The sequence below is a fragment of the Haemaphysalis longicornis genome, unplaced genomic scaffold (genome assembly GCF_048455015.1).
Source record: "Haemaphysalis longicornis isolate Haplotype H1 unplaced genomic scaffold, Haemaphysalis longicornis Haplotype H1 scaffold_4, whole genome shotgun sequence".
NCBI lineage: Eukaryota > Metazoa > Arthropoda > Arachnida > Ixodida > Ixodidae > Haemaphysalis > Haemaphysalis longicornis.
In genome coordinates, this window is record NW_027526361.1 from 737390 (window position 1) to 762336 (window position 24947).

Genomic DNA, 24947 nt, shown 5'->3' on the forward strand with positions numbered 1-24947 from the left:
GCTGCTTGTCCGCACTTTCTTGGCCACTGAGCTCAAAACTTTATTTGTGACTAGATACGCGATTTCTTTTCCACTTTTATGCATATGGCAATGTTCCCAGTACAGGGCTAAGAAGCCCTGCTAGCGTGCAGCCTTTTTCTTATTTTTTTGAGCCAGGCAGGCCAACCGTACAAACAATGATAAATAACAAGATAACCCATATGGACCTCTGTACAGCCGTCTCCCATTTGAAATGCACACCCTCTTTGGCCCACACCCCAGATTCCAGCGCGTACCTCTGGTGTGAGGATTGCGAGTCTGCATGAAGGCGGTGAAATGCCCGTTGGTCTTCATGCGGGGCCTGGATGGATTGCTCAGGGGTGCTTTGGCAGCTGCAGGTAAAAACAGAGGCCAGGTTTAGGCCAGGTCGAACAAGTTCAATCCACACTCACAGCTCAGCCAACACGTGGACTATGTGGTGCAGGCAGTGAACAGAGTTGAGGGCTATGGAATAACCTGCACCACTTGCTTGGGGCACTTTTGGCATGCCCCGAAATCCCACACGCAGGGACATGTTTCAATTGGGCTTGGCCCACAGATTTTGCAGCCGGAAACTCAACATGCAACCCCATGCTGACCCCACAGTGCCGCAGATAGTGTTGGAAGTTTATTCTGTGGAGTGCAAAGAAGTGAGCGCAGGTGATGGTAGAAGAGGACGATGAGGAACGATGGGGGCCAGCAGATGTTCTGTCATCTGTGTCTGTGTGCAAGGTTAGCATTAAATTTTTAAGCCTTTTAAATGAGCATTTCTGGTGGTTAGATAACATTTCATTAAGTTGCATTAGGTTAGGTTACTTTAGGTTGCATTATAGGTTGGTCAGGTAAGGTTATGTCCCGTTAGGTTACGTTAAGGAAAGTTCAGCGTGAAATTTTCAGTTTAGTTAATTTAAAATTGTACTGGAGTGGAAGCAGTATCAGACTCGGCGTTACGCAAGAAAACGCGACTGGACTACACTTCAGTAAAACGTCTAAACTTACGTCAGAAGGGCAAACAGCAGACTTCGGAATGGATTAGACTGGCGTGAGATAGGAGCCATTCAAAGTAAGTTGTATGACAATGATGACGGTGGCGCTGCTTAAAGGCCAACTGTACTCAAACTTCACCTTCACCAAATTTACCTTGAACGTACAGCACGTACCACCAAACCAACTGAAACACGACTGGTGGCCCCGTGAAATGCATTGTTCATGGACCTTTTTCCAGTGCCGGTCTTCCTAGCGGCCGACACGGCGGCAAACCTAACTGGCACTCAGGGACGCCCCCAAAAATGCTTGGCTTTCGGGGAACCCGTGCAAGAAATATCCTGGTCCTGCAGTCCCTCCTGCACCCACTCGTCACCCATGCCTGTCACATGGATGTCACAATAGCAGGCGCACGCTCGTGTGACTAATCTGCAGTGGCCGAAGCACGCCTTTTTCTTCACTTTTTTTTCATTTTCATTGCCCCCTCTCTGGTAGCCAAGTGCTCGCAGCGTGGTCAGCCTCAAACATCTTTGCCATTTTCTTTGAAAGCCTTTTTTGCATGCACGTACGAAGGCACTACTTAATTGCCCGACAAAAAAAATAACAAGAACGCGCAGCCCCAGGAGACATAGCCGCTCCCCAAGCACCAAGCTGAGGGGGCCCCCTTTGGTTTATTTCACCCAAGGTGACTGCCAAGAATGGCGGATCGGCAGCCCGCGCATGCGCAGATCGCTACTGGAAAAAGGTCCATTGGTTATGAACGTTCAAAATAGCCTCGTCGCAAGCGATGGCGCACCTGTTGGCAGATCGCGTAAACAGCCATGAAGCGGAAGTGACATTGCGGCCGCCAGGAGAACCGGATGAGCTCCGCTGGGCCATTACCTCCTAGATTGCAAGATACAAAATACGACAGCTGAAATGCGCGTATCTGCGGCGCAAACGACCATCAAAAGTCGGAGATTTTGACAGCGAAATTGAGGAGAGCGCGACCAGTTACAGCCATGCCGAAGTGACGTCCCACGACCCAGCCGGGGAGTGAGCGGCGGCACGCTGTCTAGGAGGTAACGGCTGGGCGCGCTTAGGCGGAGCGTTGCTTGCAGGTTTGCCCCAGCTGACGGGCCGGCCGCGTGCCGCCGCTCACTCTCTGGCTGGGGCGGCTGGGACGTCACTTCGGCATGGCTGTAACTGGTCGCGCTCTCATCACTTTCGCTGTGAAAATCTCCGATTTTGTAGTGCAAGCTACACTACGGGCAGTCTTCGCGGGGTGACCAAAACCACAACACCCTTCCTCGAGCGCCCGGCCGGGCACGGTGGCCGGAGGTGATGGCCGGGCACGGAGCAGTGGCCAGATAAAGGCCGATTCACACGGCGGACGAAATCACTGATTCGGACCGCGGAATGCGTACCATGTGATACGACGTTCGTGACCCTCGCGAACGGACCGCGGACGACGCGGGCTAACAATTCGAGGCTTCATTTCTGTTCGCGATTCTAGCGGGGGAATACAGCAAAACACTGTGCTTTGGCGCACACAAGGCTGGATAGTCTAGCAACCATGTCTCTCTGCTCGGAGCAGCGGGCGTTTCGAGATCGCCACTACGCCTTCGTTTGTTGACATTTGTATGTTCTTGCGCAGTTTTCCCGCGGTACGCGTGCCTGTTTCGGTACGGTAGAACGGCGGTACATGGCTTTTGCGAGAGGGGCATTTGACTTGTCAGACACAAACATGACTGGAAGAAACACTGATCGCAACACTCGTCAACTGCGTGCCCAGCGGCGATATCAAACGAAGTGACGCAAACCCGCAACAACGTCGGGAGCAGAAGCCTATAAAGGGGGAACGCGTGAAGCGACAGAAAAGAAAGCAGGAGTTCAAAAAATCGATTTTGTAGAATTCAAATTTGGCGCCCTTCGAAGACCGCCTCATAGTCTCTACAATGGCAGAAAGAGGGCGCCAGGAGGCCGCTAGAAGTAGGAGTTCCTGTATAAACATCCCCCTCGCGAGGGGCACGATCAAATGCAGAGCATTTCCGGGGGCGCACGACGTTAAGTAATTTGCGTTACGTTAATGTAGTTGCACTTGTGGCAACTGCTGACGAGAAAGCGCTCGTCAGCAGTAATTTGAATGAGTCAACGATATAAGGCGCGTTCATAGCGTCCCGTTCTGTGTCGGCTTTGTGGCGCAGTCGGTAGAGCACCATGCACATTGCGTTCCGCCCGCAGGGTCGAGGGATCGAAACCTGGCGCCGGATAGTATTTTCTTTTACATAGTGTAGGTGGAGGGGTGCGGACAAGGACGGTGCGGAGAGAGAGAGAGAGAAAACATTTTATTGAGCATCTCCTTAGGTCAGAGGATACTCGTGGCCGCAGGCATGAGCCGAGCGGCGACGTCGGTAGCTCGGGTGACCAGGGTGGTTTGCACGCCTGGGTCCGGGCTACGCAGTGCCTCCTCCCACTGCTCCTCGGATGTGATTAGGGGAAAGCTATTTTGAGGGCAGGCCCACATTATGTGAGGTAGATTGGCTGGGGCGCCGCATAGGGGGCAATCAGGTGTGGGGTATATTGACGGGTGAATGTGCGTTAGCCTGGCGGGGTTTGGGAAGGCGTTTGTTTGTAGGAGGCGCCAGATGTGTGCTTGCTCGTTAGTTAGGTTTTTTTCAGCCGGTGCGGACAACGCGGGTGACATCGTGAGTTACTGAAATGCTCTGCATTTAAAAACGCAGAACCAGAAAACGTGGGCTCTACATCTTTCCTCCATATATACGTTCTCACCACGCTACCGCCATTGCCACACTATACGACCAGGGGCGGTATTCTCGAGTTTTGTCCCTTTTGCGTCCCTTTCAAAAGTGTCCCTTCTGGCGAGCCCTGATTGGCTAAAAGCAAACAACCGGAAGTGACGTAACGCAAGCGCGGCAAACCTACTGCTAACCTTCCTCCATGCTGCCAACGTCCACTTCTTAACCGGAAGTACGTCACGATGAAAGGGACGCAAAAGGGACGTTTTCGAAAGGGACACTTACGAGAATACCGCCCCAGGGGCGGTATTCTCGTAACTGTCCCTTTTGAAAACGTCCCTTTTGCGTCCCTTTCATCGTGACGTACTTCCGGTTAAACAATAAACGTTGGCAGTAGGTTTGTCGCGCTTGCATTACGTCACTTCCGGTTGTTTGCTTTTAGCCAATCAGGGCTTGCCAAAAGGGACACTTTTGAAAGGGACGCAAAAGGGACAAAACTCCAGAATACCGCCCCAGGCTACGACGCTTTCCGAGGGCGTCCATCTGTGCCAGTACTACCCTGAACCACTCGAACATGGAGGAAAGAAAAGGTTAGGAGAGGCCCTGACGTCACATTTGTGAAGCCGAGTCCCGCCATGACTTGAGCCCACGGAGCCCAGCACTCTATCCCATCACCCTTTGCTGTCTCCGGTTTGATTTGACTAACATGGCGTCACCTTGCCCTCCCGCTTCAAAGCGAAAACAGCTTCGTCGCTAATTCCTCGGTGCGATGTCATGTTCTAAGCTGTTGATTTCGCCTTCAATTTGCCCATTCTAACCCTCACCCAAAGTTTCAATCGAAAAACGGCCTTCGTTTTTGAGATAGAAGGACGATTTTTCAGCTCTTAAGCCTGGCAAATTAGCGTTTGTCGTCGTCATAGCAACAGGCTGGCGGGATGGCGAACGCAGATGCCTCCGACGGCAGAGTTTTGAAACTGGCCTAATTTAAAAACGTTTGTCGTAGCGACTGCGCTGGTTTGCAAGCGTAGCGAGGCAGCCACATACCAAGCGCCTTAAAAATTTGTCCGTTCTATTTGCCCAAATTTGGCCGCCGCAGTTGTAAACAAGTAAGCAACATTGTCTATGGGCTCAAGAAAATTCACGTGATTTCCTCCGCACTTTTCGCAATGCATTGGGGTGCTAGGGGCCCCTCCGGAGTATTCTTTCCTCCATGCACTCGAACCTCTTGCGCTTTTCGCCGCGCGCGGACGGCCCACGAACCGTCTGCTGACGTTTTAAATGCAGAGCATTTCAGTAACTCACGATGTCTCCCGCGTTACGTCCGTCGTAGTCCGCACCGTCATTGTCCGCACCCCTCCCCCTACACTATATAAAAAAAATACTATCCGGCGCCTGGTTTCGATCCCTCGACCCTGCGGGCGGACCGCAATGTACATGGTGCTCTACCCACTGCGCCACAAAGCCGACACAGAATGGGAGGCTACGAACGCGCCTTATATCCTTGACTCATTCAAACTACGCCAAGAAGCTGCTGATACAACGCATTCACTACCACCAACTCCCCAAACACTAAACGTTAACGCAATACACCCACCCCCTTTGCGACGCATTTACTCGAGTCCCCCTCGCGGGAAGATGGGCCCAATTTTTTTCTTTTTTTTTTTCGTCTGCGGATATGTCCGTCGTGTGAATCCTTCTTAAAGGGACCCTGCAACACTTTCTGAGCAGTGCAAGTAAACCTGCGCGACGTTTAGATTACACTGCCACCAATATTACACGTGCACGTGAAGCAGTGAGTGCGCAAATCGCTGTGAAAGACGCGGAAAAACCGACCGCACTCTCTTCAGTTCTCCTCATTATGCACCTGGCATGGCCTATACGACGTCATTTGGGCTGTAGCTGTCCGATCGGCTGTCACTGGTCAACTTCGCGGCTAATTTCTCGCATTTCCTGCGATGATCCGCAGCCGTCGGCGCTGTGTGCGAACCTATTCTATGCCTGCACCTGTAGGCCCCGTGCGCTGGTATGGTGGCGACACAAGCGCCTGAACAACCAGCGCCATCTACGGCCACTGGAAGCATTTATCGGATGTTGTGGTCGTCGCTTGCGCCCTTCCCCGTACGCCCGTGCTACGCTCGGATGACTGATTGCTCAAACCAGCGGGATCGTTTTAACGGTTTTAGAGAGGTGGGAGATATTGGCTCGTTTTCTTTTTTGTCTAAGAAAACTTCAAAACGCGGTCGCCAGCTACACGCCGCAAACGATGTTTACTGCGTCCGGGAGGAGCTAGCGAACGCAACGGACCCGTCCGATGTTTCCAGCAATGGCGTGGGGCACATAACAGGCGTGACCCGGGGCTGCGACTTTTAGTTAAAGGCGGGTACAGTGAATGGTTATGAGTTCTGTTGTAAACACGCGGCTCACGCATCTCTGCACTTTATTACGAGTTCAGTGAGTCTAAGCGAGGTAGGCGGGGAAGCTGCACGCGCGAGGCCGGGTGCCACGGCTCGCGTAAACATACTGATGCAGTTTTTATGTTCGTCAACTCATAACGGTGAGCACCGGGCAGCTATTGCCAAATTTTAGCGCCGGCATCAACGCCGGTGTTCCAGCTCTGTCCGAATCAGCGAAATGTTAGTCGTATGGAGTTGGCCGCGATATCTGTGTCAAAGCAGCGGCCGAGGCCGCACGGGCAGAAGCTCCGCGCGTACACCTAGGAAAGGGTAAGCAGCGATGAGCACCATAATACAGAAGAGGAATAAACGATACAGATTGCTAAAGCATAAGCAACACGTAATGCTAAAATTCCGGGGAGGCATAAGCTCAGCGACAAAAAAAAAAAAAAAAAAAGAAAAGAAAACGACCGACACCGTCACTGCTTCCAAGATGATTGACGCGCATATTATTGGCCCATTCGTTTCGCTGCGGTGGTTGCCTGTGGGATCACTGCAGTTTCGTGTCAACCGCTGCGTCATATTCCGTAGCACTCGGGTAAGATTACTGGGGTGTACGCTGGCGCGCTGAATTGTTCCCGATGAAGTTCGCGTTGCCTATGCAAGTTTCGCCGGGCACCGGCCGAGCACCAGCCGGGCACCGAAGTTGATAGCAGGTGTGCACAGAAACAAGATCCTAGAGTATAAACCACATTCATACAAAACAGCCAAACGAACGCTTATGGCCAGAAGTCGATCGGCGTTGTTTACATTGCTCGTCGCACTGCGCGGGTTCATCGCTGTCGCCTTTCCGCTTCATTTCAAGGGAACCGAGATAAACTATTTTTTCGTCAGCCTCCTCGCCACCTTTTTAAAATGTTGCGGGAGCTGTAGACCCAGCAATACATACAGAAATACGCACTACTAGCTCGACTTTTTCACAACGACTGCGGAATCTCCGCCCGGTACAGCCGCTCCTTCGGGCTGACCAACATCCGATTTCTGACGGCGCCGCTGCTCGGTGGCGCTGCGGTCGCGCTCGAAACACCAGCGCACGGAGCCTGTAGGCACAGTTTTGCCATTTCTTTTGTGTTTTGAATGCGCGCGGAGTTTGAGTGATGAGCTCAATACTTCCCTTTCAACCAGACCACTCGACAATAAACGTTTATTGCTTCAAAGACGCACTACCAGCCGAAGCGCTTGCTTGCGAGCAGGCAGCCATGCCTGCTTTTTTGTGGCATCTAACCGGAAATAGACCCCTCCATGTTTCGGAGAAAAGGGGAAAACTCCCCGGCCTGTCATATATCAAAGGCGGCCGGAGAAGACGCCGCGAGCCGCACCCCTCTAAGGGAGAGAGCACGCAGCTTTCGTCGCGTTGTCCCCGGTTGAGTTGAGAGGGAACAATAATAATTATGCGCGATTTTTCATCGCGCGTAGTTTCGGTGATAGTGAACAGGTTTTCATAATTCTTGCGGGAGGAGATTGCTGGGACAATAGACTTTACCTTAAAATACATTCCAAGTAGTCGACGGTAAGTCTTGCAGGGTCCCTTCAACGGGGGAGAGAGAGGGGAAGAGGGAAAGGAGACATGCGCGGGACGGGGCGGAGGAAGGCGAGGAGGCCGCCGCTACAGCGATAAGCGCAGGCCACGAAGGAAGGCAACGAGGCCACGTGCGGCAGAGGAAGACAAACATCCAGCTGTGGTCCCGCGTACAGCGGCGAGGCCTAAACAACGCCGCGCGGCTAAAATTAGGGAGAACGCTACTGTTGCGTGCAGCTTCGCTACCTTCAAGTCTTACGCATTAGTGTGTGGGAATCGTGGAGAACCGCGACCTGCGATCCCGAGCCAGCGCGCGCTTCGGGAGAGACGCTTGTGCGCTGGAACCGGTCCGGCGCTCCGCTGGTTCGTCGGCGTCCCCCGAGAGATGGCGCCACCGATGTGTGCGGGGATAGGCGCGCGGGCGCGGGCGGCGCGAGCGTGCGCGCACGGGAGATGGGGGGAGTCTCGGCGGAGACCCGGTCGGGACGAGATCGGCGGAGCGCGGTGGCGGCGGATACTTGTATCAGGCCTCCCAAGCTCGGACGTTCCCTGTCTTCCCTATAGGCGGCGTAAAAATCGACGCCCCACGTGACCAACCTAAAGTGCTGTTTTCGACCATCAAGCCCACCAGACGGCGCAGGCAAAACGTTACTTTTGGTATAGAATACAAAACATTCATTCCGTGACTCAAAGAGCCCACACAGTTCGCTTACAATGTGTTATTTAAAAATACTATTAACAAGTTCCGCATCAAACATCCGTTGAGCAAAAATGTACGCAACTTTTTACGAACAGCCGACTGGTGCACCACCTCGTTTCTGAATTCGCAACCACAAAGCCGCCAATTCAAATTGAAACCGCTGCAACGGCCGACCGTTTCAATGTGCGCGGAGCACCGGTTTCGTGACTGTTATTGCTGTTATGTGCTTTTGCGTCCATCAGTTGTTGAGAGGACTGTCAAAACACGGGAATTGAGTGCTTGTGGAATGACAAATGTGGGAAATTCCGCATCGGAAGGCAGCTGTCGAGGCCAGAATATTCGATTCTTCCAACAGAAGGTGAGTGTTATGCACTCCGCTAGAAAGACGGTGCAAAGGAAACCGTTGTCGCCGTCAATACTTCATTTGTGCCCTTCGTTCGAAATCTTAGCGCAAGTGAACGAGTTGTTATGGCAAAAAAAAAAAAATGTTGTCACGAAAGCGACGTACAATTGCAGCGATCGAAATGAAATGATGTCCTGGCCTCTGTAAACTTGCGGATGTCAATAAACGATTTGTTCTCACTTGCTGCTCACTGTGGTCTGTGCCAGTCGAGGCCATCTGGTCACCTGGCGTAACATCACTTCACTAGCGCGGCGCAAGTAAACACGCGACCAGCGTGCCAGCCAGGAGCCAGCAGGAGCAGCCACGGCCGGACTCGACGCCCCTTTCGCGCGCGGGAGGAGGAGAGTCGAGTCCGGCCGTGGAACAGCGAGCCGGCGGCCGCCGTGCGAGGGCAGCCATGTTATTAAGGAGCTCAAGCGGCCTGTGCAAAAAGCATCCGCCATGTTTACAAAGCCGTGTTTACAGCGCCATCAAGCGGGCGTACTGGGTAGTTCACGACGCCGCCACTACGCTTTTTCTGGCACTACAGGCAAAGCTAGACCTTTGCTTCTCTAAAATCCTCCCTGTTCTGTGCTTGTATCTCAGGTGGGAGCTTTGTTTGTCGCGCGCCGTGAGTGCCTACCTCCCGTTCGCGGTCACGACCCGGACGGCGTGATTCGTGAACGCCGTCGAGCCTTGTGCTCGCATGCTTTGGGATTCCCCAAATAAACGGCTGTGCTTCGGCACTACTGTCTACTGGGTTCTCGTATCGGCGAACCTCGCTGGGCTGCCGTAGCCATGGGAGCCCGCGTGGTTGACACGCCGGGAGCTAGCGTGGTGACCTTACGCCAGGACTGGCTGAGGTCCCCGAGGAACCCCTCACCATATATCCCACTTGGCGCCCGAACGTGGGTCTCGTATTCGGACGAATTCGAGGTTGCTAGCTCTCCGAGAAATGCGTTGCTGCAGTCGTAGCCCGCTACCCTTTGTCCGGAAGACTTCGGACGAAACGCCTCGCGCCAGTCGGTTGCAGGCAGACAGTTACGATGCCCGATACAGCCGTGACGGCAAATGCGTAAACCTTCCTACCCGCACCAGGCGGTGAGTCAGTAGGATACCTCCGAGCACCGCAGTCGCGGCCCGCTTGCGAGACGGGAGGTGCGTAGGCCTCGTTCCAACATGGCGGCGGGTCACCTTCCTCGCGCCGTCTCCGCGCAGCCGCGCCGGCGGCGCCGGTTGAAGTTTCCCGCAGGCGCGGCGGACACTACCGAGCGAGGGTGCGGTGTTTGGGAGTTCTCAAGCCGCACGATGAGCCCGCCGCTACTGCGCTTCCGAGTCCGAGGCGGAGTGTTTGCCGATTTGACGCCTGACAAAGAGCGAGGGGGATCGCTCCTCTCGCTGCGGGGGGAAGCGGGAGCAACGGGACCGTTGTCTCCGCGCTTCCGCAGTGCGTGCGTCTCGATGCCGTGAGGTCTCCGCTCGAGATTGCGTTTAGGCAGTAAGAGCTTCGCGCGGCTCGGCAGCGGGCTCGTTGGTCGCGAGAGATCGCCAGTCTTAGTAAGAGACGGACTCTCAGGCGACCTGTACCGGTGATTTGCGCCCGTAAGCCGCTGGTATTGCGGTTGGCGCTGGCTCTACGGCAGCTTGTATTGCTGCGAGTGAGTTGCAGGAGCCCGCCTGCTGGATGCTGACGCAGCTTTGCCGACCAACGCACCAGGCCGAAATAGCTCGGACGGGCGTTTCGATGCCGACACCCTCGTAATAGTCAGGCGAGCTGCCTCCACGCGGGGGTGGCTGCTGGAGCACAGTTGCCGGACTCGTGATTCCGCGAGCAAGCGAACGTGCAAGGGGGAGCCCCCTCGGGCATCTTTGTTACCCTATTTGGCGAGATCGTCGATAAGGTTTCCGGCCAGTCACAGGAGATTGCGGAGTCCCGCTGCTCCCCACTTCAAGTTCGGGAATCGTTTAAACTGGACGGTGAGAGCGAGACCTGCAGCATACGGATACCACCGGGAGCCACGCCAGTCACCACTGCCACGGACAGCGAGGATGGCCTGCTGAACCACCGGCGGGGCCGAGCGCGGTTCGTGGAGCTGCTACTCCAGTTGCTGCTCCGGCCTGCCGGGCGGCAGCCAACCGTTCGGGGGGACCTGCGGCCGAAGCGGCCACGGAACCCAGGAGGCGGCGGTATCTGGCGCCTACGCGAGCGGCGCGAGCCTTCGGGCAGCCGCAGTGGGCGCGGCCGTTCCTGTTGCCGCCTCGAGCTGGGAGTGGGGGTCGCATCATGGCGCGACCCCGGCGTTCGTCGGCTGCGGCTGCAGCTACCCCCGGGCCTGCCAACCTGCTGTGCTGCCCATCCGCGAGAGACTTGGAACCATTGCAATGTGTTTGCGGGTTTGTGAGGCGAGCATCGCGACGGCGGCATCGTGTGGCGAACTTTGGTGTGGAGTGGCGTTCGGTGGCTGTTTTGCTGACTTGAGACGTGACGAGTGTGGTGCACCGTGGCGTCACTCGAGCTCAAGTGGCGTCCAGTTTTAGGGGGGAGGAGTGTGGGAATCGTGGAGAACCGCGACCTGCGATCCCGAGCCAGCGCGCGCTTCGGGAGAGACGCTTGTGCGCTGGAACCGGTCCGGCGCTCCGCTGGTTCGTCGGCGTCCCCCGAGAGATGGCGCCACCGATGTGTGCGGGGATAGGCGCGCGGGCGCGGGCGGCGCGAGCGTGCGCGCACGGGAGATGGGGGGAGTCTCGGCGGAGACCCGGTCGGGACTAGATCGGCGGAGCGCGGTGGCGGCGGATACTTGTATCTCAGGTGGGAGCTTTGTTTGTCGCGCGCCGTGAGTGCCTACCTCCCGTTCGCGGTCACGACCCGGACGGCGTGATTCGTGAACGCCGTCGAGCCTTGTGCTCGCATGCTTTGGGATTCCCCAAATAAACGGCTGTGCTTCGGCACTACTGTCTACTGGGTTCTCGTATCGGCGAACCTCGCTGGGCTGCCGTAGCCATGGGAGCCCGCGTGGTTGACACGCCGGGAGCTAGCGTGGTGACCTTACGCCAGGACTGGCTGAGGTCCCCGAGGAACCCCTCACCATATATCCCACAAGTGTGAGCTTTCTGTTGAAACTAGAGACCATCATCATGCCTGCACCAATGATATCATCATCGGTGCCCGTATCACGCGGGAGCAGCTCTCGCTCGAGCTGCTTCGTCTTTTCATCCGCCATCTTGTAAATAGAACCACCATCATATCACCGGGTCGTCTCGGCCCCTCCTCTTATTTTATACTTCCTTCATTTTCTGATGGTCGTTTGCGCCGCTGATACGCGCATTTCAGCTGTGATATTGTCACGAAGCCAAGGACGACGCAGTTGTCTTGAAGGAGAAATAAGTTTATTGGAGCGAACTAGCCTCCCATAACAACTCAAAAGAATAGAGAGGCGGCGAAGCAGCGGTCAACAAAGTGACTTGCACAGGCAAGTGTCGTCGAATCGAATGCCGCGGCGTCTGCTCTGCAGGCTTTTATCTTAATAAAATGGATTGTTGGGCGAGTTGGTCCATGGCTTCAAGAAAATTAAAAAGAGCGCAAAGGACGAGGACAACGAAACACAGTAGACGGGACGCGCGCTCTTTTTTTATCTTTTATCTTTCGGCGCGAGTGTTTCTGAAACCGTCGATTCACATTCAGAACATTGTAGATCACAGAAGATTATTCTGGGCTAGCGAAGTTAGGGTGAAAGTCTGCTTATGTGATAGCCCGTGCGGCATAAAAATAAAGAATGGAAGACGCGCTTTGCTGGGAACGCAGATAACACCGCCGGGCGTGGCCCGGCAGTAAAAACACACAATAAATAAACAAACCCATACACGGTTCGCGGCAATATTTTGCATCTTGCAGTCTTTCTGGGCAGCTGATAACGTTTTCTGTTTGTTGAAATTTTGAGTGCAGTTGGCCCCCCGAATCAAGTGGCGCCCGAAAAGACCTTGAGCGGCGCAGATGGGGCATCCGGGCCCGTCGGCGGTCAGCATGCAGTGGTAGCAGCGCTCGTGGCCGCAGTCGTCGGTGATGCGGCGGCGCTTGCCCTTGTCGAAAGGCACGTGGCACGTCGGGCAGCAGCGACCGCCTGCAGCCGGAGACACCGCCACCTCGTCCATCATCTTGCGCACGGCGCGTGGATCTGCGCAGCAGGCGAGCAAGGAAAATGCCCACGTAAGCGAATTGGCACAGAATGAGGCTCCCCACCCCCTGCAGCGCGTAATCCAACATATTCCCAAATATACAAATGGTGGCGTTTCACAGCCGACACAAACAGCGATGCAGCACAGAAATTAAAAATACATTTACAACAGGCAACTGATACACGCCAACGTATCAAAACAGTATATTTATGCCAACGGGCATGCTATCTCAATAAAAAGAAGTACCGGAACACCAAAGAACAAGAACTCCCGGCCCTCTTTTTCCCGTTTGAACAGCGCAAGCTCATGCACACTTTGTGACCGCCGTGACGACGCGCGACGACGAGAGAAGCTTGAACAGTGCGTGCAACTCGGCACGAGCGGTAACCACATGGAGCGATTTTTGCGAGCGACGAGCGATGCGACGGGAATCCGCAATCACTCGCCTCAATAGTTCGCCGAGGCAGCCACATGAGAGCGATCGCGACGGCGAAGCGCGATCCCCAATACGATTATCGAAGTACAAACGGCCGCAAGGTTTCTTTATGTGTGCACCTGTCACAAAAACGGAAAAGAAACGTATTTCAGTAAGCACAGGGTCTCGGATGCACTGCGCCACTCTCGCACCTTCCCCTCGTTTCCTCCATAAGCCGGAAGTTGCGCCTTTTACGGCTTTTGGCGACATGCAGCGCCCCTAGCGGCCGACACCTCTGGGTAGTACAAAAGCAGACGACCCTCGACGCCCTACATGTGTTTTCAATTACAAGCCAGAGTGAAAGTTGGTTGTGGCGCTTTGTGACGTATTTAAATGACTGCATACTGTACACACTAAGAAAAAAAGGAGTCCCTGTGACCCTCTTTGGGGGGTATTTACTTGCCACAGATTTGACTCTTCATCGACCCCTTTCGCAGAGTCACGCTACTCTTATTGAAAGGGGGTCACACGGACCCCGTCGCAGTAGTCACAGTAGAATATGGGTGACTACCTCCTTAGAGTCAGCACTGACTGCCACGAAAGAAAAAAAGAGAGTCACGGGACCCCTGCCTGATGATCATCGCGACCCTGTAACAGGAGTTGTGAGGACGCCCCCTTTTAAAGAGTCCCGTGATGCTTATGGCGACAGAGTCGTGGAAGTGTATGGGTGACCTTCCCAGAGATGGTCAGTAATACTGCTGGTGGAATCATTGCAGTATACGTGCAAGTGCAATTTTAGCCCACATGCATGCAGCTTCATGAGCAGTTTCATACAAGTATAGCAAAGCAAACCAAAAGTATTTGAAAATTATTTTATTAAAGACGAAAGTGATACACATTTGAATGAAAAGCCAGCTTAGGGTATCACAGCTGTTTTAAACCACAAAATAACCAGCAAATAGACTAAAAATACAGATACACTAAGCATGTTTTACTGCTTGCTATGGCTTGTCACAACGCAGGTTTGCTAGACTAACAGGCATGATATTAAATCACAAAAACAAGTTTTGTGTTAACCAGCTTTGCATACCTGCTGGTGCAAGGTTAAACTGGTGTGGAAATAAATTGCAATAATTTTTAAAGGCTTCTTTCCTTGTTGCTGTTTTTCTAAGGCAGACTTCTTACACAAGTCCATGAAGTCAATCCAGAAATCTTCACAAGCCGTGCACAAGCGTTGCAAGGTGTCCTCGGGTCCTGGCGTCTCGGACCAGGCCTTGTCTCGGACCTGCTAGAAATATCAATGAAAAGAAATTGAACGATAAGACAAAAGCAAAATGAAATTGTAGCCAGCACAGTAAAATCATCAACAACAGGCTAACTGCCCAGTGCCTGACAAAAGAGAGGGCGAGGAGCACACCTCTTGCCATTACATTTCCTTGCTTCACCATTTGGCTTTTGTTATGAAATGTTTTGTATGAGGGAACATATGTATAATGTATGAAGTCACATATGGACACCCCAGAAATGCAAAGGCTTCAAAAATTATTGCATCCATAAAGAGGATCTGAAAGCTCCAGGGAAGGAGACTAAGAATTTATGAGTGCAAAAGGCTGCTACTCCCCCCTCTTGATGGTATGAAAATATCTATGTAAAGCTTAAAGGCAGCACGAGTAACAAAGCAGTAAGTGAACTGAGACACCTGCTGCACAAAGGGCATGCTCCACACTGCAAAACACTGGAGGGGTACAAATTCTCACTCAAACTGTTCAGTAAAAAGCATGAGGCAAGTTGGTACATAGTTCTTAAAAAGTCGAGTCCATAGCACATGACAAAGAAGATGATAGGACAAGCACTTGCTTGCAACTAAGTTTATTGAGTGCATCGTCTAAAATGACACCCTTTAATAGTGGGCCGCACAATGGTAACAAAGGAATCATAGTGAAGTTTCTAAATATTCAAGCTCATTGCAATACAGGTTCACTGTGCTCCTGTTTTTTATGTAATAAACATCTAAAAGCTCCCAAATCAGTGCTTTAGCTTCTTTGCAGAAGTCAAACTTGGCCCAAGAAAGGCTTGTACTTGCATGATTCGCAATGAGTGGGTACATGCAAAACGCCAAGGGACAAATTGGATACATCGACTTTCCAGATGGGAACGACACATCATAGATTCCCCCCATTCCCTGGGCAAAAACCGCTGGGTGTGCTGCTTGTTGCGCTTTTCTTTTGCTTTTAGGCTTGATAGCAATTTGCCTGAACCTTCTATCTACGCTTCACTGATTAACTTTGACGCTTTTTTAAAGTTATTCAATACGCTGACTATATTTTCTACTCTGCATGCAATGTCTGCACCCCGTTTCGTTTTTTCCTTCAACAGTTTTTAGCTTAAGTGAAAGCATGAAGCACTAAATAATGCTTACAGTTGTAGTTATCTAGATCACACTTATTACTGATGGAAAAGAAACCTAAGTTGTCAGTACAAAGGGCACCACTGCCTTGTTACGTGCCTCGGTTTCTTCATGTTTTTAGTGGCCACAAGGAAAAATTTTAAACCACTTGTCTATTTGAATTATTGTCAACGCGTTCAGTTTCTGTACCCTGATTTTTTAACTTCTCATATAATTAAATTTGGCACAAAACTTGTTCCAAAGTTTCTAATTCCCTGGATGGGCTTTTCTGCACGAGTTGTGAGCGATGCAGTAAAGCTGACACTACAGCCTTGATGGGACATGCCACAATAATTAGTTTCCCTATCCCAATTTATTGACTTTGGATGTCCAATTTTTTGTTCTCGAACTTCTCATGCACTAGAGGGGCTTCTCTGCACAAATTCAGAGTCATGCAGTAAAGCTGACACCAGCGTTGATTTCAAATCTTTTGTTACCGCAGAAAATTGACCAGTTTTTAGGGCTCTAAGAAAACATTTCTTTTTGCTAAATGTGTTGGTTAGGCACATAGTGCAGTGGCAAAAATGCGGATGATTCAACGCCCTTGCTAGCACCAGTTGTGTAATGTTTGCATAAATAATGATCGCAAAAAAAAAACCAAATCAAAATTTTGTCACCGTAAAGAAAAATGAAAAAAAAAAGAAGTTGTGTATAACAAACCACCAATAGTGGAAAAAATTTAGAATACGCTTTTGAAGGTTTACATTAAAAAATCCTGTCCAAGAAAAAATTCACTAGTGAAAATTAATTTGTCCCCGTGGTGCCCACATGGTGCTTGCACGCATGGTGCCCGCGTCTCGTGGTGAAGCCGAATATTCATTCCAAAATACACAATTTTGGATGGTTCTCTGAAATGGTTTGATATTATTAGGGGTCCAACTTAGTCCCCACGTGATGTAAAAACATCTTATTAAGGACTACAGCAAGCACCAGATTCACGGCAAGCAAGAGATGCCAAAAAATCCACTTGGAATTTAAAACCAATCTCAGTGGTGCATTTTTGTTGACATTCTGATCATCACTTATCTACCCGAACTTCCACTTGCGGTTTATTGTCATCTTCTGACTCGCTATGGTAGCCCTGCTTGCAGGAATAACTTGCGATGCACTAGAATTGTGCCCAGCAAGCTTTCGCACGGCGAAAAGAGTGCTGCCTAACATTTTCAAAAAGGCACCATATCAAACCTTTTGGAGACTGCCAGAATAGACAGTGGCAGTAAGAAGCAACACTAGACCTCCAAAAATAGCCTCGTACTAACAAAACTGGCCAGTGAACAGCTGGCAGTGTTCAAGGCTGATTGGAAATCTCTACTTGTCTGAGCTGATATCCAATGACTTGGTGTTATTTTTCGAGTTTCAGCTGGAGCTGTTATCGCAAAAGTAGGGCATGAGTGAAGCGATATCACAAAAGGCGTTCTTTTTTCGAGGAATAGTAGAGGGCGACGGGGGTGCTATGGCAAATCGGCTTGAAGTTGGGTAACTGCGTAGTAGCACAAAATATTAGGTTTGCAACACACAAACAGAATGAAAACTGCTCGATTCGCGGCCGCGGCGGCCGCTTTTCTGATGGAGGCGAAAAGCAAAAATGCCCGTGTGTACGAGATTTCGGCGCACGCTTCGGCGCTTCGAGATTTCGGCGCGCAAGGTGGTCAAAATTAATCCGGAGCCCTCCACTACGGCGCGCCTCATCGCCTGCGTTGCGTCGGCGCGTTAAACCCTACAATCAATCAATCAGAATGAAAACTGCTGGAAAGTGGCTCAAAATGCCAGGTCCACTTGATACACATGCGGGGAACCTTCAGAAATAAGCTTTCACAAAATAAAACGACCCTTTTTTTGAACCAAAGCTCAGTAGTGGAAAGCTGGTGTCATTTCCAGGTAATTATCATCTGTCACTGCCATCGGATTGCAAAACTGGCAAAATGATTTGGTATTTGGCTTGCTGGAGGACTTTTGGTCAAGAAAATTCCATGGTAATGCGGCATGACCACGAGTCGCATGCTTTTTTATCAAGCGCAGCAGCAACGCTCCCTTCTGAGAAACATACACACCTCACCTTGCAAAAAACTGCCGAAAATCTCAAGGTTGCCTAAACGTGTAGTGTCTAGACTAACCACCGTGGTACATGAGAAACAACTACAACATCACAAAATCGGCAATATAAAGCACCGATCACCGATCATCAATGCTGTATATTCCTGATATCCATGTTGTCATTTCTCTTGCAACTAACGCATCCCACTGGTTAGTCTAGGCACTGCAGTTTTAGAATCAGTTCTAATTTTCCTGCTCTGGCTACACTGAAATTTCTGACGGTGTTTTTGAGAGTTGAGCAGCATGTGTTGTTTCGATAGGTGCCATGGCTGCTGCGCTATACAAAAAAGGATGTCACTTGTGGTTACGCTGCATTACCATTAGATTTTTTGATCAAATGGCTCACAGAAGTCAAGTATCAAATGATGTCGTCAGCTTTGCAATCCGACTGCGTTTAAAGGTGAGAACTACCAGAAAATGACACCAGGTATGCACTAGTGAGCTTTGGTTTAGAGGACGGGTAGCTTTTTTTCAGTCAAAGTATTCGTGGATGTCTCCGCATGTCTGACAAGTGCACTTAGCATTTTCAGCCCTTTTCCTGTCATTTGTTTCATTTCTGCATTGCGCAATTTATATTTGGCACTACTAGACAGAGAACTTCAACCCGATTTGCCTTAACGCCTTCGTTGCCCACTACTTTTCCTCAAAAAAAGCATGCCGTTTGTGATTTCACTTCACCCATGCCTTACTTGTGCAATAAGAGTTCCAGTTGAAAGTCAATTGATAACCTCAAGTCATCGGACATCAGTTAAGGCAAGGAGAGAGAGCTTAAAATTGGCTTCAGTTTTGATTCTGTACGAGGATATTTTCGGAGGTCTAGAGTTGCTCCTCAGTAGAACTACATATTCTGACAGTCTGCCACAAGTTTGGTATTGTTTGTTTTCTAAATTGTTAGGTGGAGGTGCAATGCAGGAGGCTCATAGAGCTGAACGCCTTTTTCATTTGTCACGCAACAGTTACTCGGGGATAGCTAGCTGGGCACTGCTCCAGTGCATCGCATCTCATTCCTGAAAGCAGGGTTAGAAAAGTGAGCCAGAAGATTATAACAACCAGCAAGTGAAAGCTTCAACAGGTGCATGATAGTAAACTGACAGTGAACGAGTTTTGTTTTCAGCCCCAAGCAGTTTTTGTCCTATCCCGAATTTTTACCTTACCATTAATGCGATGTCAACCATTGACAAGATGTTTCTACATCATGTGGGGACAAATAGTGCCTCTAATAATGCCAAACCACCCGTTTTTTTTTTTTCAGTAAACTATCCAAAATTGCATATTTTGAAACAGAGGTAGGGCTTCACTGCAGAACGAGGGCACCACACATGGTAACATGTTTTTCATATCTGACAAATTGTACTGGGCAACTAAACTTTTTTCCAAGATGTGTTTTTTATGTTTGGTAAAAGTTATACTCCAAACTTTTTAAACTATTTGCGAACTGATATACACAACTTATCCATATTTGCAACGTTTGGCCAAAAACTGATTTTGTTAATTTGCGAATCTGCTCTTGTTGGAAAGGGCATCGAATAATCTGCATTTAGAGCTGATGCAGAATGTGCCTAATCAATATGTTTACACAAAAATGTTTTGTTAGACCCCAAAAATTGGTAGACTTTCTGCGATAAAAAGAAAGTTACCGCCCAGTCTGCGTGCCATATTCCGAAGTCTATTCTTAGCAGATATCAGCGTCAACGCCAGAAGTAGTGTACTTAGCGAGCATCGCAATGCATACGGCAGCTTCTGGATTTTCGGGCCGTCTCGAGCGTTTTTATGTTCGGGACAGGTTTTAGTAGTAGGAAGCATCGCTTCGTTCACAGAAAAACAATTACCTTTAAACTCTAGCTTTAATCAGCTGTCATGAGACAAATTCAACCAAGCTATTTTTCTTAGAAAACTGTTACTAAAGACAACTTTTTCTAGTGGCTCATTTTATTCATGACTACGTTGGCTGAAGTTGTTGAAATTGCAACTGTGTGAGAGCTTTTTATGAGTTGAATATGGGAGCTTTAACCTAATTGCTTGTAGTATTAGCATGACTAGGCCGATCTGGAAGACCATTTCGTGAGAAACGAGCGTTATCACTGCCAAAATAGCTTAAAAATACAAAACCCACCCACACATCAAGATATTCATTGATGCCAGGGTCCGTATGGGAAATTTAGGAGGTGTGTCACGGTGTCACAGTGGTGGCGTGGTTATCAGACCAGGGAGTTGTTTTGAAGGTTGGTAGCTAGTAGCTCACAATATGCCTTTTTTGTCTGCTTCTTCGGGTTTTTTTTTTTGAAGATTATTCGGAGTGAGATTATAGAGAAATCGATAGATGATTTTTGAAGACTGGGAACGATTCCAAGAAATTTAAGCAATTTCGCTGACACAACCGTTTTTCTAAAAATTCTAAAACCACACAAAGAAGCAACACTCAGTTTTTGCAAAGCTCCTGCGAAGTGATTTCATTAAAAGTAATTACTGCTGTACTTACCAGTGCTTCTCTGAAGGCTTTGACACCACTTTCATTCAGCAAAACAGGCCGCAGGACAGTGTATCCACCCCTCTTGCATCTAATGATAAAAAAAAATACATATCACTGACATGGAAATTAATAAGATGTGGGGGACCAACAAAAGAGTATAGAGGAGGCCATAAGGAAAAATATCCACAGGGCTCCAGCTTAACAAATGCAATGTGGTAATTGCTACGTTCCTCATATTTTCACGGTGTATTAACAATTGCTTTATTATCAGGGTCTCTACTTCCGCACTACTTTCATTTAGCAGTATTAGAAGTGGAACTGGATTACAAGTTTGTGAAAAACGCGGAATTGCTGTAAACACACAGATGACAACGTCAGCACTGTTTCTGCAGCAAGCAAGCAATAACACATGCAGTAAAGGGTCCATAAAGACTGAATACAGCTTTGTTTAGTTTGAAAGAACTAGCTTTTCAGTACTCACTCGGCTTCCTTCCAAGCCCGAAATACATTAGTCAGAAATACGCAAGCAACACACAATATTTTCAAATTTCTCACTGAGGCTTTGGCATGAGAGGCGCAATATGGGCTAGCACTAAAAAATGTCGACAGACAAGAGAGTTCTGCCGGCCCTGCTACATTAGAGTGGCGCTTCTCCACCACGTCCTCTTAGGTGTTTTCCTAGCATTTTCTGGGCATGTGTTCGCTTCTAAACTTCACTTCACATCAGACTACTGCCCTGGTCAATGAAGGGAGGAAAACTGCTTCTTCCTGTGTTGTGGCCCACAAAAATGATTAAACATATCAGATGTGCAATATACATAGCAAAAGTTGCCGCAAGTGAAGACAGAAGCCGCACCGCACATAGTGAACTCCGTCTGGAACTTCTATCTAGCTTGATAATTTTACTTAGATTTTGTTTCGACGGTAGGCCATATTTGGCCCCTCGCACCAATTTGAGCCCTCCGGGAAGGCGTTGTTGCACTGTTCCCTTCAAGTTTCCATTCTTCTATTGCTCCCTTTGTCAATTTCTGCTCTTAAGGCTGACCAGCCCTCCTTTTCTTCTGTCCCCTATTTTACCCTCCCCCAGTCTCCTTTGCCCTTGTGCTATCGAGAATAACTGGTTTGCATGTTTTCATTTATGTTGGTTACATTGCTCACAAAACCGGAGGGTGGAAAAAAAACTTTTCCGAACTAGTGTTTGCCGTGCTCGGCATTATTTTAGTGTAATATTGCCTTGAGGAAGCTTTGTCCACTGATCAAATCTGTCTGAATATTCAAATCCTGGTTAGGGTTTCTACAGCTGTTGTATGAAGGTTTCGACGTATTCATAGTATTTCAGGATTCCTTCACCTGCTTTTCTCAACGGAATTGGCGGTGGCCAATTTTTGGGCCAGAACGTTTCACGTGGAATGACCCATTAGTATTATGAAGCTTTGGTTTTTTTATGTGAAGCCTTTGGTGCGTAAACAAAAAGCACAAAACTGACACAACCTCTCTGGGAATAAAAAAGAAGTGACACCAAAGTTCAATTTTTAACAATTTTCACAGCATTTTAACATCCAAAGATGCCTTCATGCAATAACAGTAGCTAACCGTTATTTGGAATTAATTTGAAATCAACAATATTTATGCGATCTCTAGGAGAGCAAATGGGGGTTACGAGCTGAACTGAAAGAACTTAGATAGAGACAAGTGTAGTACAAACCTCCAAAAAGGCAAAGTACCCCGTGAGCATGGACATCCACAGGACTTGAGGATTAAGAGCAGCCATACCTGATAGAGCCAAAGGTGAAGGCAAAAAGTAAGGGCAGGAGCAGTTGCAACAAATGACAATTTTACACAGACGTCAACCGCACAAGCAATTCGAAGTCTCAAGGGCCAGTCCAAAGCAGGCACAAGCAAATTTTATATCCCCTGAAACCTACTACAAACCCGCATAACCTCACACAGCCATGTCGATGAAAATCTGCAGCCCTGCAAGATTTTACCTGCTGTTATGACATGTTTCAAATGCTGAGTCTTTCCATGCCAAACAGCCAAGTGTATGGTGCTTGACACTCTAACCTTTCGGGAAAAATTAATTGTTGATGCGAAGGTTCTCTTGGCCTAGCAGGAGTGTGACACGTTCACACGGAACTCGGGAGAAAGGGAACATAATGAGTTACAATGGCGAACGGTGAAAGGGAAACTTAGCACCAAACAAGGACACAAGGGTCAACGTGCAGCCCCCGAAATCCAGTTCAAGCGAAGAGAAAAACGGAAATGCTCTCACCAACACGAGAAGCCCCATTCAGCGATGTGTGCCGCGGGTCATCGTTGGTCCAGGTTGCAGCAGAGCATTGGCCCCCGAATGCATGTACTGCTCGGACAAAGCAGCACAGGCAGCACCACGCCCTGCGTGGCAGGTGTGGTGATCCATCCTGGGCCGTGGCCACCAACCGCGGCCAGGTGTAGAACCGAGCCCGGTTGTCTGCAAGCCAACTCGCTCGTCTGGAACCTCTGGTACACAGAATCCGCAGGCCCATCTCCAGTCCTGGTTAGCTCACCAGCTTCAGAGTCCTCTGGTTCCGCGATCGGCCTCCACCCGAACCTTGTTCCTTGCTTGAGCACCTCCTCCTTAATTAATGTAGACAAGCTGATGTGTTTATGGCTCTGAAATACAGTACATACAAAATATAACGAGAGGGAAGATGAAGACTTGGTTGCTGGCTAGTTGAAAGACTGCGCAAAAGATGAGGGTGACAGGAAGAGCGCTGAAGCATGTCTACTTGTGCAACACTGGTCTGCACGCTGGAGTAATGCCCAAGTGACAACATGTCTGGCAGACAATAATGATGCAAACTGGCGACTCACTAAATACAGAAAGTACACTTTGAGTGTGTGATCAGGACATGTAATATTTTGCACAGCTTTATGTCGGGCTAATTGGTGTAAGCTTTTGAAGGAAAATTGCTCTTGTTACGATCACAGAGACGGGCACAAGAAAAACGTCCGCTTTCACGAGAAGATGGCGCCGTCTACTCGTGAAATTGTACGTAGTTTTCTTGTGTCCGTCTATGTGATCATAAAAAGCACAACCTACCTTCAAAAGAATATTTAGCATGCTCCAGGCTTCTTTTGATGCCTATATTAAAGGATTCATTTTGCATTAGGGCCTATTTTCTTTACCTGCAAATATCGCGCGAACGTGACAATACATGCCAATATGCCATTCATAATGGCTTTTCCCCATAAAAAGGACACTAAACGGTCCCAACAAGTTTGCCTATACGGGCAGACCAGTGTTAAAAATGACGCTGCACCAAAGGGTTCAAAACGATTTACACCCCCCATGTACTGTTTTTTTTGTAGTTCGGTTTGTTATTTCACGAAACGTCAAAGAAGAAAACTACAGAATAAAAAGGGAACACTTGACACACTTTTGAATAGCCTGCCATTGCAAACTAGCGCCGTGTATTACAGAATTGTACCGCTCCGCCCAACAGTCAAATGGTTTTCTGCGACCGACGGTGCAAAAAGCAGCCGTTAGACAGCGAACACAACAGTAGAGCTAGAGACAAGCTTGACGTGGGCTAATGGACGAGGGCAAAAGGAGGGTGTGCTGAAGAATACGGACGGCATGAACAAGTTAGAACAGGCGCCTCGTAGGCGTGTAAAATACCCCTCCTCCCCACACACACACCCCGAGACTTAGTTCCCTGCGAGGCCACATGTCCGCCTTTCACCTTCAATTTCCACGTATATGAATTCTGTGCCCCTGTGAACTCTACGTGAACTCAAAGACGGGCTTCGTCATTAGCTCGTGAAGCTTGGCAACGTCAGGCGTTGTGGAACTGCCGTACTCGCTCGCTGGCGCGCGGCCCGAACTCTCTCTCCGTGTCCTGCATATGCATACTATTTTCTCCCCCTTGCACATTGCAAATTCTCATCTGTTTAACTACATTTCCTGCGTCCTCACCTCTTGCCAACTTTTTTTTTCCCGACAACGCCGCCAGCACACGGTCAACGCGTACGCTGTATGGGCGCGTGGGCGAGCGAGTACGGCCACAGAACAGGGAGTACGGCAGTTTCACGACGCATATCGCGGCCCGCAGACCGCGAGCAGCCGCGAGGAAGGGCGGTCGCGGCGGCGGCAGCCGGTCTCGCGAGCGCGATAGCTTAGAACAGTCTCAAATAGGGAGGAGGGGGCGAAGGAGAGATTTCACAATGCTTACGAGGCGCCAGGCAGCAAGCAAACAAGCACAGCATATGCAACTTTTTCGGCATGTGTCCGGAAAGCTAACCGAGACAACTATTTCACTTGGTATTATTAGCAGGGACAGTACTCACGTGAAAAAACACGATGACACAGCCTTTGTTCCGGCTTCGCATTCAACCGTAGCACGCCGTCGACTTGCCGAACTGAAGAACTCTAGTAGACGATTTCAGGCGGTGCGCAATGAATTCCGCACAGCAAATTTCATACCGGTGTCACGCCGTTTCCATCCCGCAGCGGTTTTGATACGTGAATTCGACAAAAATGCGTCAACTCGCCCCGCTGCCTTCGCGCCATTCC

The 24947-nt window shown here is 49.8% G+C and overlaps 2 protein-coding genes across 9 annotated transcripts in view; both read right to left on the reverse strand.

Moving 5' to 3' along the window:
* The window catches only part of Rols (zinc-RING finger and ankyrin repeat domain-containing protein rolling pebbles), a 403382-nt gene that overhangs the window by 127932 nt on the left and 250503 nt on the right, over positions 1–24947 (reverse strand). For 6 of the 7 annotated variants that reach the window (XM_077705637.1, XM_077705635.1, XM_077705636.1 and 3 more), the window contains 2 exons: positions 12772–12966; positions 276–371 (listed from right to left, as the gene is read on the reverse strand). In XM_077705637.1, coding sequence (XP_077561763.1) covers positions 276–371; positions 12772–12966 — 291 coding nt within the window. Of the gene's footprint in view, positions 1–275; positions 372–1798; positions 1980–12771; positions 12967–24947 lie in introns of those variants that run through there. The other variant, XM_077705641.1, reaches the window with a different exon arrangement.
* LOC144178103 (uncharacterized) lies at positions 14085–24914 on the reverse strand. Of its 2 annotated transcripts, none has more exons than XM_077705643.1 (6): positions 24722–24914; positions 22939–23008; positions 22665–22862; positions 22098–22165; positions 20402–20480; positions 14085–14667 (listed from the first exon to the last, which is right to left on the reverse strand). In XM_077705643.1, the coding sequence occupies exons 1-5, from the start codon at positions 24761–24763 to the stop codon at positions 20433–20435; spliced, it is 426 nt and encodes a 141-aa protein (XP_077561769.1). In that variant the 5' UTR covers positions 24764–24914; the 3' UTR covers positions 14085–14667; positions 20402–20432. The 2 variants fall into 2 exon arrangements, with proteins under 2 accessions (XP_077561769.1, XP_077561768.1); XM_077705642.1 differs by having other exon boundaries at positions 14087–14667; positions 22939–23044.

Bases quoted from the DNA above. Each gene is read 5' to 3' on its own strand.
- LOC144178103 (XM_077705642.1), bottom strand. From the start codon at position 24,763: ATGCGAAGCCGGAACAAAGGCTGTGTCATCGTGTTTTTTCAC. The intron at 23,045-24,721 runs GTGAGTACTGTC...ACTGTATTTCAG, and splicing joins GTGTCATCGTGTTTTTTCAC to AGCCATAAACACATCAGCTT. The intron at 22,166-22,664 runs GTGAGAGCATTT...TGGCTCTATCAG, and splicing joins GAATGGGGCTTCTCGTGTTG to GTATGGCTGCTCTTAATCCT.